The 21,235-nt window shown below is 38.9% G+C and overlaps 1 protein-coding gene across 1 annotated transcript; it reads left to right on the top strand.

Moving 5' to 3' along the window:
• Positions 1 to 17,207: 17,207 nt before the first annotated feature.
• On the top strand, positions 17,208 to 20,662 carry rbm7 (RNA binding motif protein 7). The gene is made up of 5 exons (XM_079466608.1): positions 17,208 to 17,463; positions 17,864 to 18,026; positions 18,268 to 18,355; positions 19,164 to 19,257; positions 19,375 to 20,662. The coding sequence occupies exons 1-5, from the start codon at positions 17,371 to 17,373 to the stop codon at positions 19,711 to 19,713; spliced, it is 777 nt and encodes a 258-aa protein (XP_079322734.1). The 5' UTR covers positions 17,208 to 17,370; the 3' UTR covers positions 19,714 to 20,662.
• Positions 20,663 to 21,235: the final 573 nt, after the last annotated feature.

The raw sequence follows: 21,235 nt of genomic DNA, 5'->3' as shown, positions 1-21,235 counted from the left end.
CAACGGATGATGTGATTCCATCGGAAGGACCTCAATGCATAACATCACGGTCAGGGTTTGTGTTGCATCAGTCATTTTAATGAAAATACCACGTCCACCTCCGTGCGGTTTTAACAACGCGGATGCATACGGCAGAAGCTAGACGAAACCGTGAGGGTTTTATTTTTCTCCAGGGTTGGACGTAGAAAACAGGGATGAGGGTATTAATATCTCTCTCTCTCTTTAGCCTCCCGAGGAAATAAACGCAGCAACCCACATTTGCCTGTTAAAAATAAGCACACCCCACTGCGGGGACAAACCTATATACAGCATCTGTGCCCCAAAGCCTGAGTTTGCCCGCCTCGCAATTTGAACAAGCTTACTACCATAAGATCACATATGCTGTGGTACCTGTATCGATGGCCGATCGAAAATTGGGGTTCTCTGCATCAGCCAATCAGGACGCATTATTCTGGAAATGAACTGCTCCCATGCTCTTGACCTCTCAGGAGCACATGAAAGAAAGAGGGAAATAACGCTAGCACAATTTTGGATTAATAAAAGAATGCAATGGAAACCATAAGGGGAACGTTGTTAATATGCGCACACTACGGGGCCACATTAATTACAGGAAGTGGAGCTGTCACGGCTGATGCTGTGGGATTCTCACTCTTGTTCACTGCACTACGCCATACTGAGAGAACTAATCTGGGCAGCCAACTTTATCCTGACTGGATGAGGCTGATTAATCGCTAGTCGAGTAAAGAGATGGCAGGGAAACCTCTGTCCTTCCACTTCAGCTTGCCAGACAAATTGGATTGGAAGTAGAAGCAGAAACTTGATATATTGTGCACACAACTCCCAGTCTCATAATCTGACTAATTCCCATCTCGAAGACACATTCCTCTTCTTCTATGCTTGAGAAATTCAGTTTCTTTTTCCCATGGGCAATTGACTCATATCTCCAGTCCAGCATCAACAGCCTCCCGACGTAACCTCAGGAGATCTTGTGCTGTTGTAACAAAGGTTTCTATGGTGTCAGACTAGTTAATGCAATTCAGACTGGCACTTTACCCACGACTGAGAGCGGGAGGTGTGTGACATGTAAGGAAGCCTTTAAAAATACATTCACAAAGAGCTTTTATTAGACTGCTGTAGCGCCGGGCACAACAATAAGCTCTTTTCATACTCTCGCTTTCTCTCTCTGAATGTTTCTGAGGCCATCTTGGTAGCTTTATATTTAATTTAAACAGTAGTATGCATACAATCTTGTAAAACACAAATTGCACTTTATTGTTCAATGCAATGGGCACAAGATTTCTCTCATGCAATTTTACCAAGACTTTTTTTGAAAGATTAAATATTTCACTAAACAATGTTCAGGGTGTGTTAAAATATGAACATGTCAAACAATCGCTCGCAAAGCAAAGTCATCTTAAGGTTTGCCAAAAGATAAACTGTTTTTTTACATAAACATGACATATAAAATCCTTTCAAAATGTTGACCTTATAGAGAGTCATCAATATCATTAGCTCAACGTTAAGCTACAGTACAAATGCATTATCATTCCCTTTTAAAGTGGAAATTTAAGGGTGCTCGTGTTGGTTCCCACACATATACACAACAGCACAAGGAGGCTGACAGCTAATCCTGTCCTTAATGCTAGCAAATAACATTTCTCAAAGACTATCCCACATGACCAAAACAAACCTCCTGAAAAGATAAGAAAAATACATTTGTGTTCTTTGCAGACATTTCCTGCCAATGCAAACGGCAAGATTAAGAAACAAACAAATATACTAGTCTCGGCTTCAGACATCATGCCCGCAGACCATCCAGCAATCCTATGATGCTTACCATCAAGAAAACTCGTAGTTCCAATCTGATCAACAGGTTGCTATTTACAACTTCAGGGTTTTAGGCTGCACAAGCTTTTGTACTAGTTTTGGTTGCCGTCTAACTTGTGCATAATTATAATAAACTTCATTTATATCTTAACTATATAAACATTTTCTTTCCTGTAGCTCAGTGGTTAGAGCGTGGTGCTAGCAACACCAAGGTCATGGGTTCGATCCCAGGGATTGCATACACTTAAGTCGGTTTGGATAAAAGCGTCTGCCAAATGCGTAAATGTGAATTATATTAATTAGACGAATATCACAATATATAGAATCATTCTTAGAACTTATTCATGGCTTAAATATGTTACAATGTGGACATCCGAAACGTTGTTCTGTGAAATTGCAAATATCCAAGTTCTACACACTGAGGATACATATCAAATAGGACGAATTCTCAAATGTCAACAAGAAGTCTACTACAGCAAACATAGTGACACTATCACTACAAATATACAAAAACTGAGCCAACTAGCCTCATTTTATGTACCGCACAGAAATAAAGGGGAGGCTTCTACCACGCAAATAAAGTGGAGGCTTCTACTACTTAATAGCATGCGATAATACGCCATTGCATTCAGGCCCTATTAGCATGTGCTAATGGGACCCAAAGAGGGGGACTGAGGGCTAATTACACTGTCTGCTCATTAGTGAGCCATGAGGGCCAGAGCAGCTGAAAGTGTCTGTAAATAACAGTAGTTTCAGCCTGAGAGAGTAAGGGGTTTGGGAGGCTCCTGAGGGATACGAGTGGAACATGACTTTCCACCACAATATCATGGGAATGTCTAACTATTTAAAAAAGGTGTACCTCTTATACGTTTTAGTGCGATCTGCTTTCGCGCCGGTGATGTTAGGTTTAGGGGCGAGGTTAGGGGAGGGGCTTCAGTATTGCGATGTACTAACAATCATTCCTTTTTGTAGGATTCACAATGTATGGATTCATACGAATTAGCCAGCTCGTATACTCTAAAAAATGCTGGGTTATTTTCAACCATGCATTGGGTCAAAAAGGGACGAACCCAACCATTGGGTTAAATTAACACAGCAAATGGTTAGATTTGACCCTACGAATTTGGGTTGAAACAACCCAGCATAGGTTCATTTTGAGTTTGTCCTTTTTAACATAATGCTGGGTTGAAAATAACCCATTAAGTGTAAAATAGTTACGAATTCTAGTGAGATCAGGTTTGATTCTCCACCTTCATATTTCTTCAGTAAAATTTTCAGTAAATGCTTCTCATAAACCTAGACATAAACATCTTTTTTCATAAATGATGCATTTAACACATTTCAATATGAATTTTATTGGGAAGAAATTGTAGTTAAAACCAGTCATGTAACCTGTATAGAAAGAGGACACAGTTGGGCAGAGCTAACGTCATCTAAAATGTTAACGTCATCGTTGCTCAAAGGGCTCCAGATGGTTGTTAAAGAGTGAAATAAATATGATCTGATAAAACCCAGAGATAAAGACTGGAATATTAACACCTGAAGAAATCCTCTCTGCTGAGATTGTTAAAGCGTGATATTAGGTTCAAGAAATTTGAAAAGTAAAGGAATAACAAAGGCCATTAGCATTTAACAAGTGGTAAAATAGCGTAACACAAACAAAAGCTCCTCCGGGCTAAATACAACATCAGATCTAATTAAGATGAAAATTATGAATATAAATGAACGTGGACCTCTTTAAGATGGATAGGCACTTGCACATACGAACATGCGCACACTCACTCAACACAAAAAAATAAGAGTGACCTGTAGAGGTCCTCCCTACAAATTGTTTGAGAGGTTTAATGAAGCTTAATGGTATAGGTAATGCTTTACAGTATCTGAAAGCATGAATACATTTCTCTTTAGCATACAAAGGAAATATACACGCACACATGAATATGTGACATTTAAAATGATTTAAAAACTGCACTGCGACAAGCTTAGGGTTAAAATCCATACAAGATGTGAATGTACTTAAAATGCATCCAGAATGAAAAGAATAAAAAAGCATCTCAGGTTTTGAAGTTGATTCTAACGATTAAAGATTCATAATTTTCTTGAAACAGCATATTCAGTCCCACATGGCTAACCCTGTGAATATCGAATTTACAACCTAACACATCACCTCCCTATCCCCCATACTGTATAACGCGCGTCATTGTGGACATTTTACAAGCATGAGGCCTTGAGCGTTACCCATAAACTCTGAGAATTCCATGGGAATCCATCAGACCCACATGCTTTGAAGCACAATATCCAACAAGTGATTTATGGATTTGTCCTATGATTTTGCCATCCTCCAACACCGAGGTCTAATTACTCTCAGCGGTCTCTTTTTCCTCTGCATTTGCCATGCACACATTGATGTGCATAATTTATTTACCTCCCGACAGTTTTGGAATAAGAAACACCGAACCACTGCATAACCTTGGTGTGCAGTCATCTCGCTGTCACATTGATATTAAAGTGGGTCTGGATATGCTAATGAACTGCACACAGTCTTGACTTCTTTTGTTTGTCATTAAGATCTTTGGCTGTGAATATGGGGCCAAGGCATGGCTTGCTCTCTGATGCCATGTTTTAATATTCCTTTTCATGGGTAGGATGTGGTATTAGCAGCATGGCTGTATCACACTATCCCATTAAAATGATTAGAATTCAGTCGTCATTTACTCACCCTCATGTCATTTCAAACCTGTATGACTTTCTTTCTTCTGCAAAACACAAAATAAGATATTTTGAAGAATGTTGGTATACGAACAATATTGGCCCCCATTGACTTCCATTGTGTGGACACTCAAAATATCTCATTTTGTGTTCCATATACAGTCGTATCTTCTTAGAAAAGATGATTCAATGCACATTTATAACAAACAGTTGCATTACACCATGATTATAGCACGTGCCATAACTGCCACAGAGATCACAAAAGGACATTCATACATTAAACAGTCCAGCATCACGCCATGGTTCAATACACGTTCCACTGTGCTAGTCATAGAAAGCATTATCTGCTGGCTTAATGAATAGAACGAGTGTTTTAAACGCCCCGGGCAATGCATTTAGGGACAGCACCTCCCCAAAACAAAAATTAATATTTCACAGGGCTACAACACCCATCAGACAAATGTGTGCGGACGTCCCGTCAATAGGTTGCTAAAAGATTGATGAAATATGATGGCTGTAGGCAGCCCGTGAACCTGTGTGATTGGGTGTTAATAGATGCTATTTTAGGGTGAGTTTTCTATATTTTCGCTTGAAGCCACTGTTGAGCAGGGCAGGCAGGCACGTGTCATGGTTGCCTGGTAAATTAAAGCCAACAGCTTCAATTCAACACACTGTCTTTCCATGTTAAGATTAATGTATTGGGCACGTGACAAGAGGAACGATCCACTTGATGTGAAATATTACATTTATCGTGAATATATAGTCACCTTGTATGTATATGTATACATTACAACAATAAGCCTCAAAGAGAGTAACATTTTTGTCATCATTTATTCACACTCTTGTCATTTCAAAGCTGTATATGACTCCGTGTGAGATTTTAAGAAATATCTCAGTGGTTTTGTGTCTATACAATGAAAGTCAGTGGGGGTCAATGTTCTTGTGTTCTGCACAAAAAGATTCATACAGGTTTGACATGACGAGTGGATGATAGAATTATAGTTTTTGGGTGAACTATACCTTTATCTTTTAGCACTGGTACTTCTGTGATGAAAAAGAGCACGAGTCAGTCAGTGACTAAATTGAAAGTGGTGTATGCAAAAGATTGTTTCTTATTTTCACGAACAGATCTGTAATCTGCATTTAACAGTCTCATGGAAATTCCCAACTATTTTGCATTTTAGAAATGGTGGTTTAGCGCATTAGCATCGATTGCTAATTTGTATGAATTCATGCAATGTCATTCATGCGTTAAGGACAGCTGGCAATTCTCTTTCATACCAGTTTAAATGAAATTAAAACAACCTTCAGAATGATACCTTCAGTTCAGAATGGTTTATATATACCTGCACAAAATATATATGTTAGACACATACAGTACATACTGTAGCTGCCCCCAACTGTAACACCATTTATTTTTGTTTGTTTACAATGTGATTAAATGTCACCTGCCATCAATGGTTCATCAACATCTCAACAGCCCTATTCTTCCCTGTATTTCATGTGGTGATTTCGCACGGGATAAGTGAAGCCTGTGGTTTTACAAAATTGTTTTACCAGATATGAGGGCAAGGCTTTGCGTATAGTTTGTACCGACATCGTTTTTGAGACCGTGGGTCGTTACGGGAGTTTCCATGAGAAATAACAAAACAGAAGATAAGACAGAGCACCCAAAATAATATCAAAACACTTCAACACAGCCTTCATTATTCAAAAATGGTGGATAAAACCTTGAAAAAGGATATACAGTATATACTGTAAACATCCAACTCACAGAGATGCCGATTTGCCCGGGAGCAATATTATCACAGGACCTCCGTGTTTGTCAATATATGGTAGTTAATTTGCGGGGAAATTTTTTACTTTACAAATCACAGACATGACTGCTTCGCACAGGATTAAGATCACAGACAACCTCTGCAATAACTTAAAATGACTAGAGTTGGCAACCCTATTTACAAGAAAAGACAACAGTGATTAAGGCATGATCAAGTCACAGAGCCAGAAACACAGTTGAACACCAACATGCAGTAGCTGGAAAGCTAGAGGACACGTGTGTACTGCTTATTAGATGGTCGGAATTCAAACTGAGCAAATAAACGTGATGTGATGATCTAACTGCAAGCATCACTAACACTGATTACCTCATTACGAATGATTAACATGCCTCTCCAGCTAAAATGAGCATAGCAATGTGTACAATTAATTATCAATCTATTAGCCAAAATGTCATTACACAGTCCACAGGCTCTTTTCTAGTGCTGATGAAGCAATCTTCTGAATACATCAACAAATCACAGCCAACTGATGTCGACTTGATTAGGGAATCCAAAGACAAACAAATTTTAGATCGTAAAAATACATGTGGCATGGTTGTGACCTCATCGTTGGATGGTTGCCCCTCCTGGTTTATCTCTGCAAAAGGGAGTGAGGAGGAGGTGAAATGGCTTGATGAGAGACAGACTCCAGAGAGTTCACTCCTTATTTGAAGGTTAGTGCTGCAATTTTATGCTGATATAAGTCTGCTACTCAATTATTTTCATAAAGTCCGTGGCTGCAATTAATTTACATGGCAAGCCTTGCCAGCAAGATTGAGGAATATTTGACCTTCTTCTACACTCTGTATAATGCTTGACTATACAAATAGCTTCCTGCTGTAATTACTTGGCTAAATGAAGATCTCAGTCTTGTGACCAATTTCGTCTACTGCATCACTGACTCCTGAGGCCTAGATGTTATTCTGTACTAAAAGCTCCTAAATCTGATTTATATGAATAAGAAAAACAAGTTCTGTTTGGGCGACCTCCAAAGACTCATACTAGGCCTATGTGTCTGAAATTAATTTACTGTGATTTCAGAAAGCATTAAAACCAAACCATTACAAAATTATTTTGTGTGGTGTGTTTCAGGCAATCTTCCGGCAGATTTTTTTGCTTTGGTTCCCTTCCACTAAATAACATTACACCAATAGAAACCAAGACATTACCAGTAGAGACCATCACACTATAGGCAATTATAGTTTCCACTATAATTTTATATAAAATTATATTTTATATGTAGCTCTTAAGATTAAATTTAGCCTATTTGTTTCCACACTCCACAGCTCATTCACCAGCAGCATTTGAACATGTAATGGTTGTCATGTCACCCATGATTTAAGGCAGGCGCAGCCCATTCAAACGCTCTCCTCCAACCACCCAACACGATGCCCAGATTATTAATTCCCTTGCCATTGTGAAAGCCAGTGGTGAAGCTGTGCAACCTGCCATTATACCAACCTCTAGATGTGCCACATGGAGGTACTATCCTGTGTGGTAAGACAGAATTTGAGATCCTGAAAATAACCTTAATCAGCTTTGTTACCTGCTCTGGAATGTGGAAGAAGTCAAAGGCTGTCCAGAGCAGCTTATGTGGCACTGATCCAAAGGCACGCTCTAGAAAACACATGCAAGTCTTTCTTCTCCTTTTTCGCATTTTAGAACTGGTGATAGATGATGTTAGCATGTCCCAAACATCCAGAGAACCGACCTATGCCTGCCTTCCGCACTGAAGTGTCGATGAAGTTTTTACTCTTCAGAAATGCTGAGAGTCTTTAGGCTACAACGCTGAAGACAATCCTACCTTCCACATTCAAGATGCTAATTTGGCGAAACTTTGAGTTTAGATCTCAAAAAGAGCTTTCCTGGGATATGAGGCTGGAAACTGCCAGCAATTGGTCTGTGCTGAGTTTAGTAGAGCAATTTCCTCTGTACATTACTCTGAATGTCTTTAATGCTGGGGTATTAGGGACATGATATATTTTCGTCACAGGCCCATATTGATTCCCAATACCGGCCGTCTCCAGACTAATTTTATAATGACCGGTCACCAGACTAGATTCAATCCCACTTTAGGCAAACAAATTGAATTTAATATGCAGTGATGATTTGGGTCCGATTCATGCTAAATCCAAGAGATTAAATTAACTGGGTTGTCAAATTGCACTGTTGGGCGAATTTCGTATAATTTGCTCCTCTGCCATGCCGTCACGACTACTCTGATTGTGCTATAGGAAGATCAATGCTTCAACTCAACTGTCTTCTTGACTTCTTCGATGAAACATGTTTCTTAATCCTACACTGATTGCACTTGACATCAGTTGCTCTCCTCAAGGGGTCAACAACATGTCTGTGGAAAGACTGAAGTGCATTCATGGTAAAACACATTAGGTCTGAAGGACAAAAATACATATGTTTAATGTTTAAATGATAGATAAGTACTTTCAATAAGAATAAACACATTTGTTGTTATTGTTATACACAAAAGCAGTTGAGAGCCTCATACAATTCCAAACCTGTATGACTCTTTCTTCTGTGGAACACAAAAGAAGATATCTGGAGAAATGTCAAAGTGGTTTTGTGTTATTACAATGGAAGTCAATTGGGTCCAATGTTCTTTGGTTTTCTTCTTTTGTGTTTTGCAGAAGAAAGAAAGTCAAACAGGTTTGAAGTTCTGTGAGAGTGAGTAAATGCTCATTTTTTAGTGAATTTAGTGAGTTGTGCAGAAAGAGAGCGAAACCAGATGGCACGTTGGTTGTTGTATACTAGCAAAGCAATGTTGATTTTTATTGTGTGTTAGTAATGACCACTTAATTTTAACAGAAATTATGATGACCGTAAAATCTCGTAAACTGGTGTGATGCTAAAGCTAGGTTATCATACAAAATCCTGAGGTCTAAAAGGACTCATTACATTTCCTTTGAAGCAAATGTAAAATACGTTCAGGCAGGGGCGGAGCTACGGGTGGGCCTTGGCATCTGTCACCCCGATTGACAGCTGGCCCACCCAGTCAGAGCCAAGAAAATCTTTTATATTATTTTAAATATTATTAAACATTATATGTTAATTCTAAATTCTAAATTTGAATTATATAAATAAAATAAAACATATGATGGGTTTGTTTATTCATAATAATATCAAAATACGTACGTTACGGCCATTACGCTGCGCACCAATTTTGTTGTCTGTAGATTCTCTTTCAATGATTATGTAAACATGGCTAAACAGATATCCATGCGGCGGTTTTTCGAAAAAACAAGTCTAGATGTGACGCTGAAGAAACACACATTGAGGCACCTGGAAATGAAGGTGAAATACACATAGCAGAGTGCTAAGCGCAGCATTTGTGCTTCATCCTCCACTGATATTCTCACTCGGCCGGCGTCCAAATTAGTAAATTGGTCCACCTCCAGATCTGCCGCGATAGAAGAGACGGATTCTCAATAATTGACCGTAATTGATGGAAAGCCACGCTCCTTCATTTCTTATTGGTATGAACAGTTTAAATGGATTGAATGTAGCAATGCAAAAGATGCCATATTTTTTAAAGCATGCAGACATTTTCCTTGAGGTACACACTGAATTTACTTTCACAAGAGACAGTTATAAAAATTGGAAACAGCTCCGACAGGCCTGCAGCAAGCATGAGTCGAGTAAATTTGATGCATACAGGGAAAGCCATGTACTGCAAAGCTGTGGGACCATGTTAAATCAACTTCACGCTGATGCCGTTTCATGTGTAGAGTGAAGTTTAGTGAATTGCATTTGACACCACAAAGGGTGATGCAAATTATTCCGGCCCACCCACAATTTTACAGACCCACCTAACTTCTACTTTCTGTATCTTCCTCTGCGTTCAGGGTGTGTACTGCGATCTAGCAGATGCTAGAGATTAAGGATAGCGCTGACTTTAACGTCCCTCTTTTAATTACTGCTGAAGGCAAACATCTAATACAACCCGAATCTCATTTGACATAACATCTTAAGTCCTGGCTACTCTGGCTACTGCTCCCATCTCACCAGGAGATGGAGGATGATTGGATAGAAGACTTGCGGACTTTGAGAAATGGTGGGTATCTTGGCTGTGGGTGAATTGAGGTTAATGAAATTGAGTTTTGCAAGTTTCTAACTCTCTGATTCATAATATTAGGGCACTGTCTCCCAGCAAGAACAAAATGATTCAGACTCATTGAAGTAATTAAACACCTTTGAGGACGAGACGGCGTGGGAGGGTTGGTGAAGTCGAATGCGTCGGGGAGATGCCAATGGCCTCCGTACTGCAGTCTAGTGTGTATTTTGTGAAAGCTGTTCGCCAGCCAGCATCACTCCGTGGTTAGCAACACGCTCGAGCATGATGTAACTGTTACCTGTGCGGCCTGCTTGACAGTAATTGTGCCTCCAGTCAAAATGAAATTCCATTATGCTGCCTTGCTAACAGGTGTTTGATTCAACTGGGAGACACTACAGTGGGTGGGATGTTTCACAAAAACCCCATTCAATGACTCACACTTTAGCATATAGGCTATATACGGCCTGTTCTGTCCAAAGATCACTTTATTTTTATCGAAAAATAAGTAAGGTCTTGACATTTTCACCTAATGGTGTTGATGCGATTGTGTTAAGGTGATGGAGAGGTGACTACAATTCCATTTTAGGAGTCACTTTCAAAATATTTCGAAAATTATTGATCAAACAGACAGCAAAACAAATGTGAAATTTCAATCTTACAAACGAGATAGACACAGAAAGCCATCATTTCACAAGTTTGTAGGTAAGGGATAATGTACATGCGGCTGGTTGTTATCTTGTATCACATTGAAGGGGTTTATTTCCTGATAACAGATGGCTGTCTGTACATTATCCCGCGTATTACATGGCCACTCACTAGTGGTGAAACGGATCGCATTTTGATCCATATGAATCTTTCTCTACGGTATGGAACGCACGTGACCCTTGGATCAACATTCAGTTATTCATCATAAAGTAAAATGAAATTTTACACGCTTTCGCCCTCTCTCCAGTATCTCGCCGAGTACAATACGCTTGCGTATAACTCAACTTAGACCCCTGCTGAAAAGTTGAGGTTCGGTTGTTTTGAGTCAAAACGTGATACAATGCGTGTATGTATCACACCAGGAACAGGTTACTTGGTTTAATCATTTGTGAATATAATGTCATATGTTATTAAAAGACATATTTATATTTCATTTTTGTGTCATATTAAACTGTGGCTGTTAAAATCATTTGCAGCATCCGGGTTACCATGTGTTATTAGTTTTGAGCGATTGTAATCTAGGAATATCATATATTGGATTGTAGCGATTGGCCAATCAGAATCAGGTCGTGTAATAAGCAATTACGTAACTAAGTAATTAAGTAACAATTACGTAAGTTTAGTACTTTATTTAAAACAAATCATGTTTAAAACACAAGTTCTCGTTACTTCAGCAGTGTATAAGTTATCGTTTAGCCTAGTTTTCACATAAATGTTACAGCTTACACCATTAAATTTAGTTGAAGCGTAACTGCACATAAAACTAAATATTTACGGACGCTTTCGATCAACTGTTGGAATAAAATCAAACGTTGATTTATTTGAAATAATCTAATATGTCACGTTAATGATGAATTTTACACTTACGTTGAATTAAAACAAAGAACATTATGCCAGAAACAGCTATGTTCTGCCTGAGGAACAAATGGTGCAACTGAACTGTGAAATGACTTGCATATCTGAATTAGTGCAATTAAATATGTAAGACTATTGATTTTTAGCTTTGTAGGGATTACACTATTACCAGTGTTTAACATATAATGACTCTATGAGTGCGAACACTCATTTTGTTTGATTAATCCAATAGCACATAACATGACATTGTATAACGCTAAACAGACCATTAGTTACAGTACATTAAAGAAATGTCATGAAACTGATTCATAAATATTGGAACGGACATGAACTACCGATCTGTTAAGAATGTTATGTTTGCAAAGGACTTATTAATGAAAGTTATCATAAAGGGATTCTGGATCATTTGGAAAATCTATTCAGCCTGAACAGTATAGCTTGTCATCACTTGAACTAAATTACACAGTGTGATGAAAGCAGTTCAGTACTGAGGACCTGGGTTATCATAAAACAATGCCTTTCTTTAATAATTCTACAAGAGCAAGTATACTTTTTCCAGTCTGTCTCTAAAAAAAGGTGCTTTGGTTTTGTCCCTTTTTATGACCCGCACGCTACAAACATGCCATCGATGATTCAGTCTGCACACTGATATAGAGCTTTGCTGTGTCTGCTCTCCTCTTCAGGACATCTCATCTCGGCCTGTCAGCCATTTCACAGCTACGATGGGCCCGATGTCTGTTCCAATCGAGACCTCATATCAGACATCCGCTTAGTTTATCCAGCTTATTCCAACTATCCTTTACTATGTACGCAGCAGCATCCATCAATAATTACCGGCTATCCCTACCCATGGCATTAAGCAAGATTGATTTTTGCGCTTTCCATGGCACCTCGGGGCGATCTTTCCCAAAAGCGTAGGGGGCAGAGGGGCAAAAGCTCGGTACGCCTCTCTCACGAAGACATTAGCCATTATGGCCCATTCTCAGCTAACGGGACACGGCCACTCAACTGGCCTAAGAGCGCCAACGGCTCCCGTGATTGAGGTTTCATCCCAAAAATATTCATATGCATTTAATGATCCTACATCACTTCATTCCGCATGATTTATGAATATGATGAGTCGAAGAGAAAACTGCACTGAGAGAAGCGGAGGAGGGGGAGAAATGGGGACAGAGGTTTCAGCCACTAGCAAATATCCGTGGCGATACTGGTGTTTTCTACCCCCAAGGTTAACAAAGAGGGTGAATGCAGCCAGTGACGTCACATTCTCGAGCTGGTGGCCTAGATTTAGGAGTCTGCACAGCTTCGCTTTGGTTCTTCAAAGGTTCATCCATGCCAACAACCGCTTGGAGCAATAAACCCCCACGACACGCTGCTCTGTTCTGTTAAAATAATGCTGGATAGCTAAAACCACTCTAACATGAGATAGAGGCACGGATGCCAGAATGCATGACTTAATCATGTTAAGTGTAACAGTTGACATTTTAGTCTGCCTTGGACACACTTTAATCAAGAATTCAATATGCTTAAGTGCCCCTTTAATATAAACAAACTAGAACTATTCTGTGCTTGGACGTGTTTATCATTTACGGTGGATGAAACCAGCATGAAAGCAATAAAGTGAGGTCTGAGTCTTAGTGAAGATGCATCTATTTTGACTTTCTTTCTATTAAATCGTATTTTTTCATTTACATGTAGTATAACAGAATATGCATTTTGAGTACACAGATGGACTCAACATCTCATACTCTGTAGTATTTACTATAGTAAATGGTAGAATACTAAAGTTAACTATACCATCTCATAACATAATTACTATAGTTGCATTCTGTCTAGTATTAACTATAATAAATTGACCAAGCTGTGGAAAAATAACGATATTAATAAATTATAATAAATACTATAGAATACTTTCATATTTACTATGGACGGTTTCAGCGGCAACAAATCTCCATGTTAATATTTAAATAAAATATTTAGATGAATTTAGATGAGACTAACCTTCAGCATGCACTGGGACGGTTTACAGCAGATTGTGAAGCGGCTGGAATGAAAATCAGTACCTCCAAATCCGAGGCCATGGTCCTCAGTCGGAAAAGGGTGGCTTGCCCACTTCAGGTTGGTGGAGAGTTCCTTCCTCAAGTGGAGGAGTTTAAGTATCTCGGGGTCTTGTTCACGAGTGAGGGAAGGATGGAACGGGAGATTGACAGACGGATCGGTGCAGCTTCTGCAGTAATGCGGTCGATGTACCGGTCCGTCGTGGTGAAGAAAGAGCTGAGCCGCAAGGCGAAGCTCTCAATTTACCGGTCAATCTACGTTCCTACTCTCACCTATGGTCATGAGCTTTGGGTCATGACCGAAAGGACAAGATCCCGGATACAGGCGGCTGAAATGAGCTTCCTCCGCAGGGTGGCTGGGCGATGCCTTAGAGATAGGGTGAGAAGCTCGGTCACCCGGGAGGAGCTCGGAGTAGAGCCGCTGCTCCTCCACATCGAGAGGGGTCAGCTGAGGTGGCTTGGGTATCTGTTACGGATGCCTACTGGACGCCTTCCCTGGAAGGTGCTCTGGGCCCGTCCGACCGGGAGGAGACCCCGGGGAAGACCTAGGACACGCTGGTGGGACTATGTCTCCCGGCTGGCCTGGGAACGCCTCGGTGTCCCCCCGGAAGAGCTGGAGGAAGTGTCTAGGGTGAGGGATGTCTGGGCATCTCTGCTTAGACTGCTGCCCCCGCGACCCGGCCCCGGATAAGCGGTAGAAAATGAATGAATGAATGAATGAATGAATGAATGAATGAATGAATGAATGAATGAATGAATGAATGAATGAATGAATTTAGATGAATATAAATTTTATTTAAAATGAATTGTTATATTATAACCAAACACAGACTGGAAGTTAACTTCGGGCGAGGCACGTACATCAGATGAAATCATCTGTAGTTATGTTTAAAAACACTGAAACTACAAATAATACTTATTATTACTATCTTACTATCTTTACAACTGTTTACTGTTAAAATAAATATTACAGTATTTTAAAACAGAAAACACAGTATCCTGAAATGTTTTAAACTGAATAAAGGAAATTCGGAAAGAAAGAAAATGGAAATTGGGGAACAAGTAAAGCAGATTTCTGTGGAATGACAAAATGCACCTGAGCTGGCATGAACCCTACAAAAAAGCCTGATGATCCATGTTCTCTCAGTACCTGAGAATATTCCAAAGAGCATCCTGCGTGCTTCCAAGTCGTTCTCTTTCATTTAACATCTAACATTTTCCTTTTTTCAATATCCTTAATTTCTCGGTCACAGATTCTTAAATCACAGATTTTAAATGTGGTCTCAGATTGGACCCACGTAAGTATAACACTCACTATGGTGATTTGATGCCTGTCCCATAGAGCACACGGTGGCTTGATAAAACCGAAACGTCAACTACCAGCTTCACAGCGTGACATCCATGATAGAAAATAAACCACTACACGGGTCATTCCCAACTCACAAAACATTAAAGCAACAGTAATACTTGTGGCACTGACAAAAAAAAACACCAAATCTAATTTTGCTTTGCCAAAGGCTAACACGGGCACTCAATATGACTACATTGCCAACACTTTTAACTAGCACATTAGAGGGATGTGTGGTGGTGAGATTGGAATAATCTGCTTTATTGCGTTTCCCTGCTACTTTCCATTCAAGTTGTGACCATGGCAAGTAAAATCCAGCCATCTACTGCATCTGTACTGCACTTCTGAGCCCGTACCTCTGGCCAGCCCCATCCTGTGAAACAGGCTTCAATATTTCAGCATAACGCTCGCCTCAGGGCTTAGAAACAAGGAAAGTCATAGAGAGAACTAAAGAAAGCATCTGTCTTCTCTGGTATCACTTGTTCTCTTTCCCTCTGTTTATTTATTTATTTTATGTTGGAGTTTTGCAAAATAGCCTACGCTTTGGCACTACAGACTTGCAACAGACGTAGCCCATATTTTGGGGCTCTCAAATGGATAGTTTGATGTCTGATGAACATAATTGAAGGTAAACACTGCCCTCTACTGTTGGACAATAAAACAACATAACCAAACAGTCAAATTTGTGACTCTGTTTAGTGTTGATGATTGCACAAAAATACAACTCAAGAGAAAATGTCTCATTAAGGTTGTCCTGCGGGCAAATGTACGCAAAACATACTTTATTTTGCTAGTACTTAATAAAGCAGCAATGAAAATAAACCTGACATGACGTTTATTTTCATTGCTGTTATGTATCTGTATGACTATAAGGAAATAGGAAAGGACCAAACTAATCTAAAAAGGTTGGTTTTCATATTTTTACTTTACATTTCTTCATTTCTTACAGTATTTTAACAATTGGTCCCGTGTTTTACATTTAGAAACAAGATACAGACCACTATTTTTTAAATGCTTTATTGAACATTTTGTTATAACAAAACAATGTTACAACAGAAACTTAACATAAATAAACACTTAGATTAATGAAAAGAGAGAAAATAAAAAATTACCATGGCTCGAAACAGACAAGACAAGACAAAAAAAATAATAATAATACAAAACAAAACAAAAACAAATACAGGAGAGGGAGTTACACAAATAATAAAAACAATTTTACAAATTAAATAGGTTGAAAAGCTTATAGGCAAAAGTCCTTTGTGCTTTCATATTGGAAGAAAAAACTAATTTGTTTTTAAATACAGTTTTATCTCTTGTAGAAATACTATAAAATAGGTTTGCTATTAGAACATTTACATAGAGAAAGAATTAGGTTGATTATAAAACAAGCATTTTGGTCACCTTCAAAAAATCCAAAAATAACAGTTTTTGGAATTACAAAAAACCTTCAAAATAGTGTTTGAAATAAACACACCAACATGTTTCCAAAGTTGCTAAATACAGTTGCACGACCAAAACAAGTGAAAAAGTGATTCAGTGTCATTCTGACAAAAAATGGATACAGACCACTATTAGAAACGAGCTGCAACTCTCTGTGACATCCATGCTCTTGTAATAAACTAACAGAAATAAACATTTGACTGTTAGAACACAAAGTCAGAAGTCAATTCACATAACTAAGGTTTGTCTAGTTTTATTATGAGAATTGCATCACAGGTGTAGCATTTACAATCGTGTAGAAGGATTGAATTGACATATTGTGTTTCATTATGATTATTGCACATGTTGCTTATTAAAATGAACTGTGAAACGGCGCCTCCACGAGGTCTTTATTTGAGTTGCACTTTGTGTCGTGAAGCAAATGGTCACCACGACAGTGACTGTCTATATACGGCAGGGTCGGTTTTAAAGTGTACTCGTTTCATAAATTTGAACCAACGTGTTTAACGCGATCGATCTGCTGGATTATCATCATTTTTCATAATGGGAATAGCCGACGAGGCTGACCGGACGTTATTTGTAGGGAACTTGGATCCCAAAGTAACAGAAGAACTTATATTCGAGCTGTTTTTACAGGTAAGCGCTTTAGCTAGCATGATTAGCTTGCTGATGCTAATGATGAACTGCTGTTTATGTCCATAACGTAAACTTTAAGCATCGATTATTCACCTAAATATTTACCAAACACGCACACCACTGGATGTTTGATAAGGGTTTACCATGATATCATAGTTTCTGTTTGTATTTCACTCCTATTTGTTTGCAGTTTCCTAGTTTTAGAGTAGAAGACATTAACGTTAAGTTTCGTTTAAAGGTATCAGTTAATTTGAAAGAGTGTTATCGTCGTGCAGTGTATAAAATGTTGCCAAATGTTACGTTACCGCTCATATTGTTAAGCAAAGTTGAGCAATTCCAATGTCAATCGTTACACGCGTACAGTGAAATAACACTCCTCTAATCTCTGTTTTCCATTCAGGCTGGTCCACTGGTTAAAGTAAAAATCCCCAAAGACAATGATGGGAAATCCAAACATTTTGCATTTGTTAACTTTAAACACGAGGTCTCTGTGCCCTATGCTTTAAATTTGCTGGGAGGAATCCGTTTATTTGGAAGACCGCTCAACATACAGTTCAGATCCGGTAGGATGCTTTTTACATCACTTTGTGTCAGACTTCACATTAGCCACTCAATAAATGTTGTCTATCATTTGAGCATATACCATTAGTTCTGAGAAACCCACTCACCATCATGTATTAAAAAGAGCTTATATGATGATAGAAAGGATGCAGTAAGTTCTTCTTTCTTAGTGAAGCACTGAAATATGCAATTTTGTACAGGTCATATGTAATTCATCGTCTCAATCGTTTGTGTCTGTTACAGGCAGCAGTCATATCAACCAGGAGGGCAAAAGTCCGGCAAACTCTCAAAACCCCAGTCCAGCAAATACACCTGGTCATCGTGGCGGAAGGTATTTTTGTGATATTTATATGGTGGTGTTACGTCCCTGTTTACAGCTGGTGTTGACTTGTCCAATTTATATAGTACTCGAAATTAGAATTGATATGTCCCAATAAGTAAGTGCATAGGTGGTCTATTTTTCATATATTTAACACAATTTTATAATAATGGTAAATATTGCCCACAGTTCATTGCTTGAGGAAGCCATGAGTGTAGCGATTCTTCACGAAATTAATTTAACTATGTATTAAATGTGAAAGAAATAATGAAGAAAGCTGAGATGCAAGAACGAGTTGTATTTCGATGTATGTGATGATTATACACATATGACATCTGAAATAGAAAAAACATGCCCTTCGTCCGAAATCGCCTTCATCCTTACTATATAGTAAGTGAGAATCAGTAAGAGTTATGAATAGTATGCAAAAAACAGAAAAGTTCAAGGCAATTGTCAAATGTGAGTGCAGATAAATTAATTTCTCATGACTAAATTATGTTTTTATCAAAGCAAACATGCAGGTAGTTGTTAATACTTTATAGCTCAAAGAGCATACGGGTCACATGACCGTAAAATCACTCTGGTGCTATGGATGATGTCAGCAAGCTTACCAACTATGACCGATGTCAGACTCGTCCTTTTCTTGGCTTGGATTTCTTTCTATTCCTTAGTAGATGTTGCTCTCAACAGCCTTGTGAAAACGTTTTAAGACTTGAAACAATTTTTTTTTACTGATATTTAGGAGAACTAGTGGTAAATTCAAATCTTAAATAGAGGCCCTGGTCTTGATTTCTCTCACTCGTTCAAACTTTTTTGGCAGAACCCCCGAGCAGATGGGCTCTCCTTCCTATTCTCCTCCGCAGCATCCGCAAAGGTCTTTCAGTTCACCGGACAGTCTACAAAGACAGGCTATGGTGAGACTTTCATTACTTGCATAACAGATCAACAAAAAAGTCTTGTAAATGCTTATTTTACATGTGTATGCGGTGAAGCATGAACTACGGTCTGAAGACAGTTGTTTTCTTAAATAGGTGAACAATATGTGGCAAATTCAGATGCAGCAGTTGCAACAGCTTAATGGGGCCTTCCAGATGGGCAGTCCGCAGCAAAGGGGAGAAGGAGAGAGTAACTCCTGGCGACAAGATTTGGCTAGTCAACGCGGTAATCGACACTCCCATCAGGAAAATAGCAGCCAAGGCAGAGATCAACGCCATGGTAACAACCAGAGCAACCACGACCATCATCGGCGTGATAGGGGAGACTTTTTTCAGCACGATGATCGTAGTGGAGGGCGCAACAGAAATTACACCCCCGAACGCCGGAGAGACTCAAGAGATGCCTCAAGAGGGGAACGATGGAAACGATTTTAAAAAACTAACATATGGACTGATGTTTCTCTGTGCTTTTTTTAATCAACTGTTTTTATCAACTTAATTTCCCCCCTAGATTTTAAAATATATTTTCAGTTTAAAAGACTTCAGGGGAAGACTGCTATAGGGGAAATTTTATTTTTATGTGGATCAGAAATACTTTTGAGACATTCAAGAAAAAAATCGAAGTCAGAAAGAACCATTCTGTACTCTGACCATTTAAAAAAAATCAAATTTTGGTCTCAGGGGAACCTATGTTTGTGGTAATTTTTTATTTATAGGATATTCCTTTTAAGGAAAACACCAGAGATTTATATAGAATCTTGCAAAAAAAGAAAATGTTATGGTAGAAGATTTCCATTTTGTAAGTGCTCAGGATTATAATAGAAAACCAGTTTTCATTGTGCTTTCTGTCTTGATGATGTTTTTTAAACTTTATACATTCCTCTTTTGAGGACACTTTTGAAATGCATTTGTTAAAGTTAACTCTTAATTCTGTAAGACTGTCTTTGAACATTAACTAGTTTTTAATGATGTTGTATTTTTTTTATTGTAAAGTCCTGATGCTTGATAGTGCTTGATAAATTTACAGCTTACTGAGATTTTGTTGTTGTGAATTGTGTCAAATAATTGAAAACTATGCTCAATAACTTGACACTTGGTTAGAAGTGTGAAAACACCGCAAGTGAGCTATAGATGGCGCCATGCATCTTACCCATTCAATCATTTTACGGTTTTAAAATAATACACATCCACTTGTAAATTCTTTAACAGCGTTTATTTAAAGTGATATTTCGTTAACTAACAGATCCGCCTGTGACGCTGCTGCAAAGACTACAGTTTACAGATCCCCCAAAGAAGTTTTGTGTCTGGAACTCGGGTGTCAAAGCTGAAAAGTTATTTGAAGTGTTATCTTGTGTTTTACGAAAGAAAAGTCAAATTTCATATGACGTGAAGGTAAGTCAAAAATGAAATCTTTATTTTTTGGGGTGAACGGTCCCTTTAAGATCACGAGTGACCGGACTGTAGCTCACCTGGACCATTGAATGGGTTTTAAACGCATATAAGTGATTAACGTGAGCCAATAATACATTTTCGTTACAGAATGTCCGTACGCAAACCCTCAACTTGCATACTCGTGATACATTTGACCTGTCGTACTGACCTACCGCTTACAGCAACGTGGCGGAATCCTTTAATGTCCGAGCTAAGGTCGTAATGTGCCCTTCCGAAAGTGCTTTTAGGCCGTTAACAGCCGGCTTCCGTTGTGTATGAACCCGTACACATCCCCACGATCCAAAAGTAGAGGGCATTTGCACCTCGAGCATTGAGCTCTTCGTCTCTCTATTAATCTGATGGGTGTCGGGTTGTCTAATGAAGCTCCTGTACCGGGAACCGCGTTATTGATGAGCTCAGCCTCTGGGCATCAACCTTTAATTGATTGAGCTGACTGGCGTCATTCATTCAGAAACCGCGGAGATTCACGGGACCCTTGACCACTCAGCGTGCATACTGTCATTTG

The sequence above is a fragment of the Barbatula barbatula genome (genome assembly GCF_947034865.1).
Source record: "Barbatula barbatula genome assembly, chromosome: 10".
Classification (NCBI taxonomy): domain Eukaryota; kingdom Metazoa; phylum Chordata; class Actinopteri; order Cypriniformes; family Nemacheilidae; genus Barbatula; species Barbatula barbatula.
The sequence above is the reverse complement of the archived record's forward strand: the minus strand, read 5'-3'. Positions and strand labels throughout refer to the sequence as shown.

Excerpts from the sequence above, each read along its gene's own strand:
- rbm7 (XM_079466608.1), top strand. The coding sequence starts at position 17,371 with ATGGGAATAGCCGACGAGGCTGACCGGACGTTATTTGTAGGGAACTTG. Across the intron at positions 17,464-17,863 it reads TATTCGAGCTGTTTTTACAG|GCTGGTCCACTGGTTAAAGT; the intron begins GTAAGCGCTTTA and ends TTTTCCATTCAG. Across the intron at positions 18,356-19,163 it reads CCTGGTCATCGTGGCGGAAG|AACCCCCGAGCAGATGGGCT; the intron begins GTATTTTTGTGA and ends CTTTTTTGGCAG.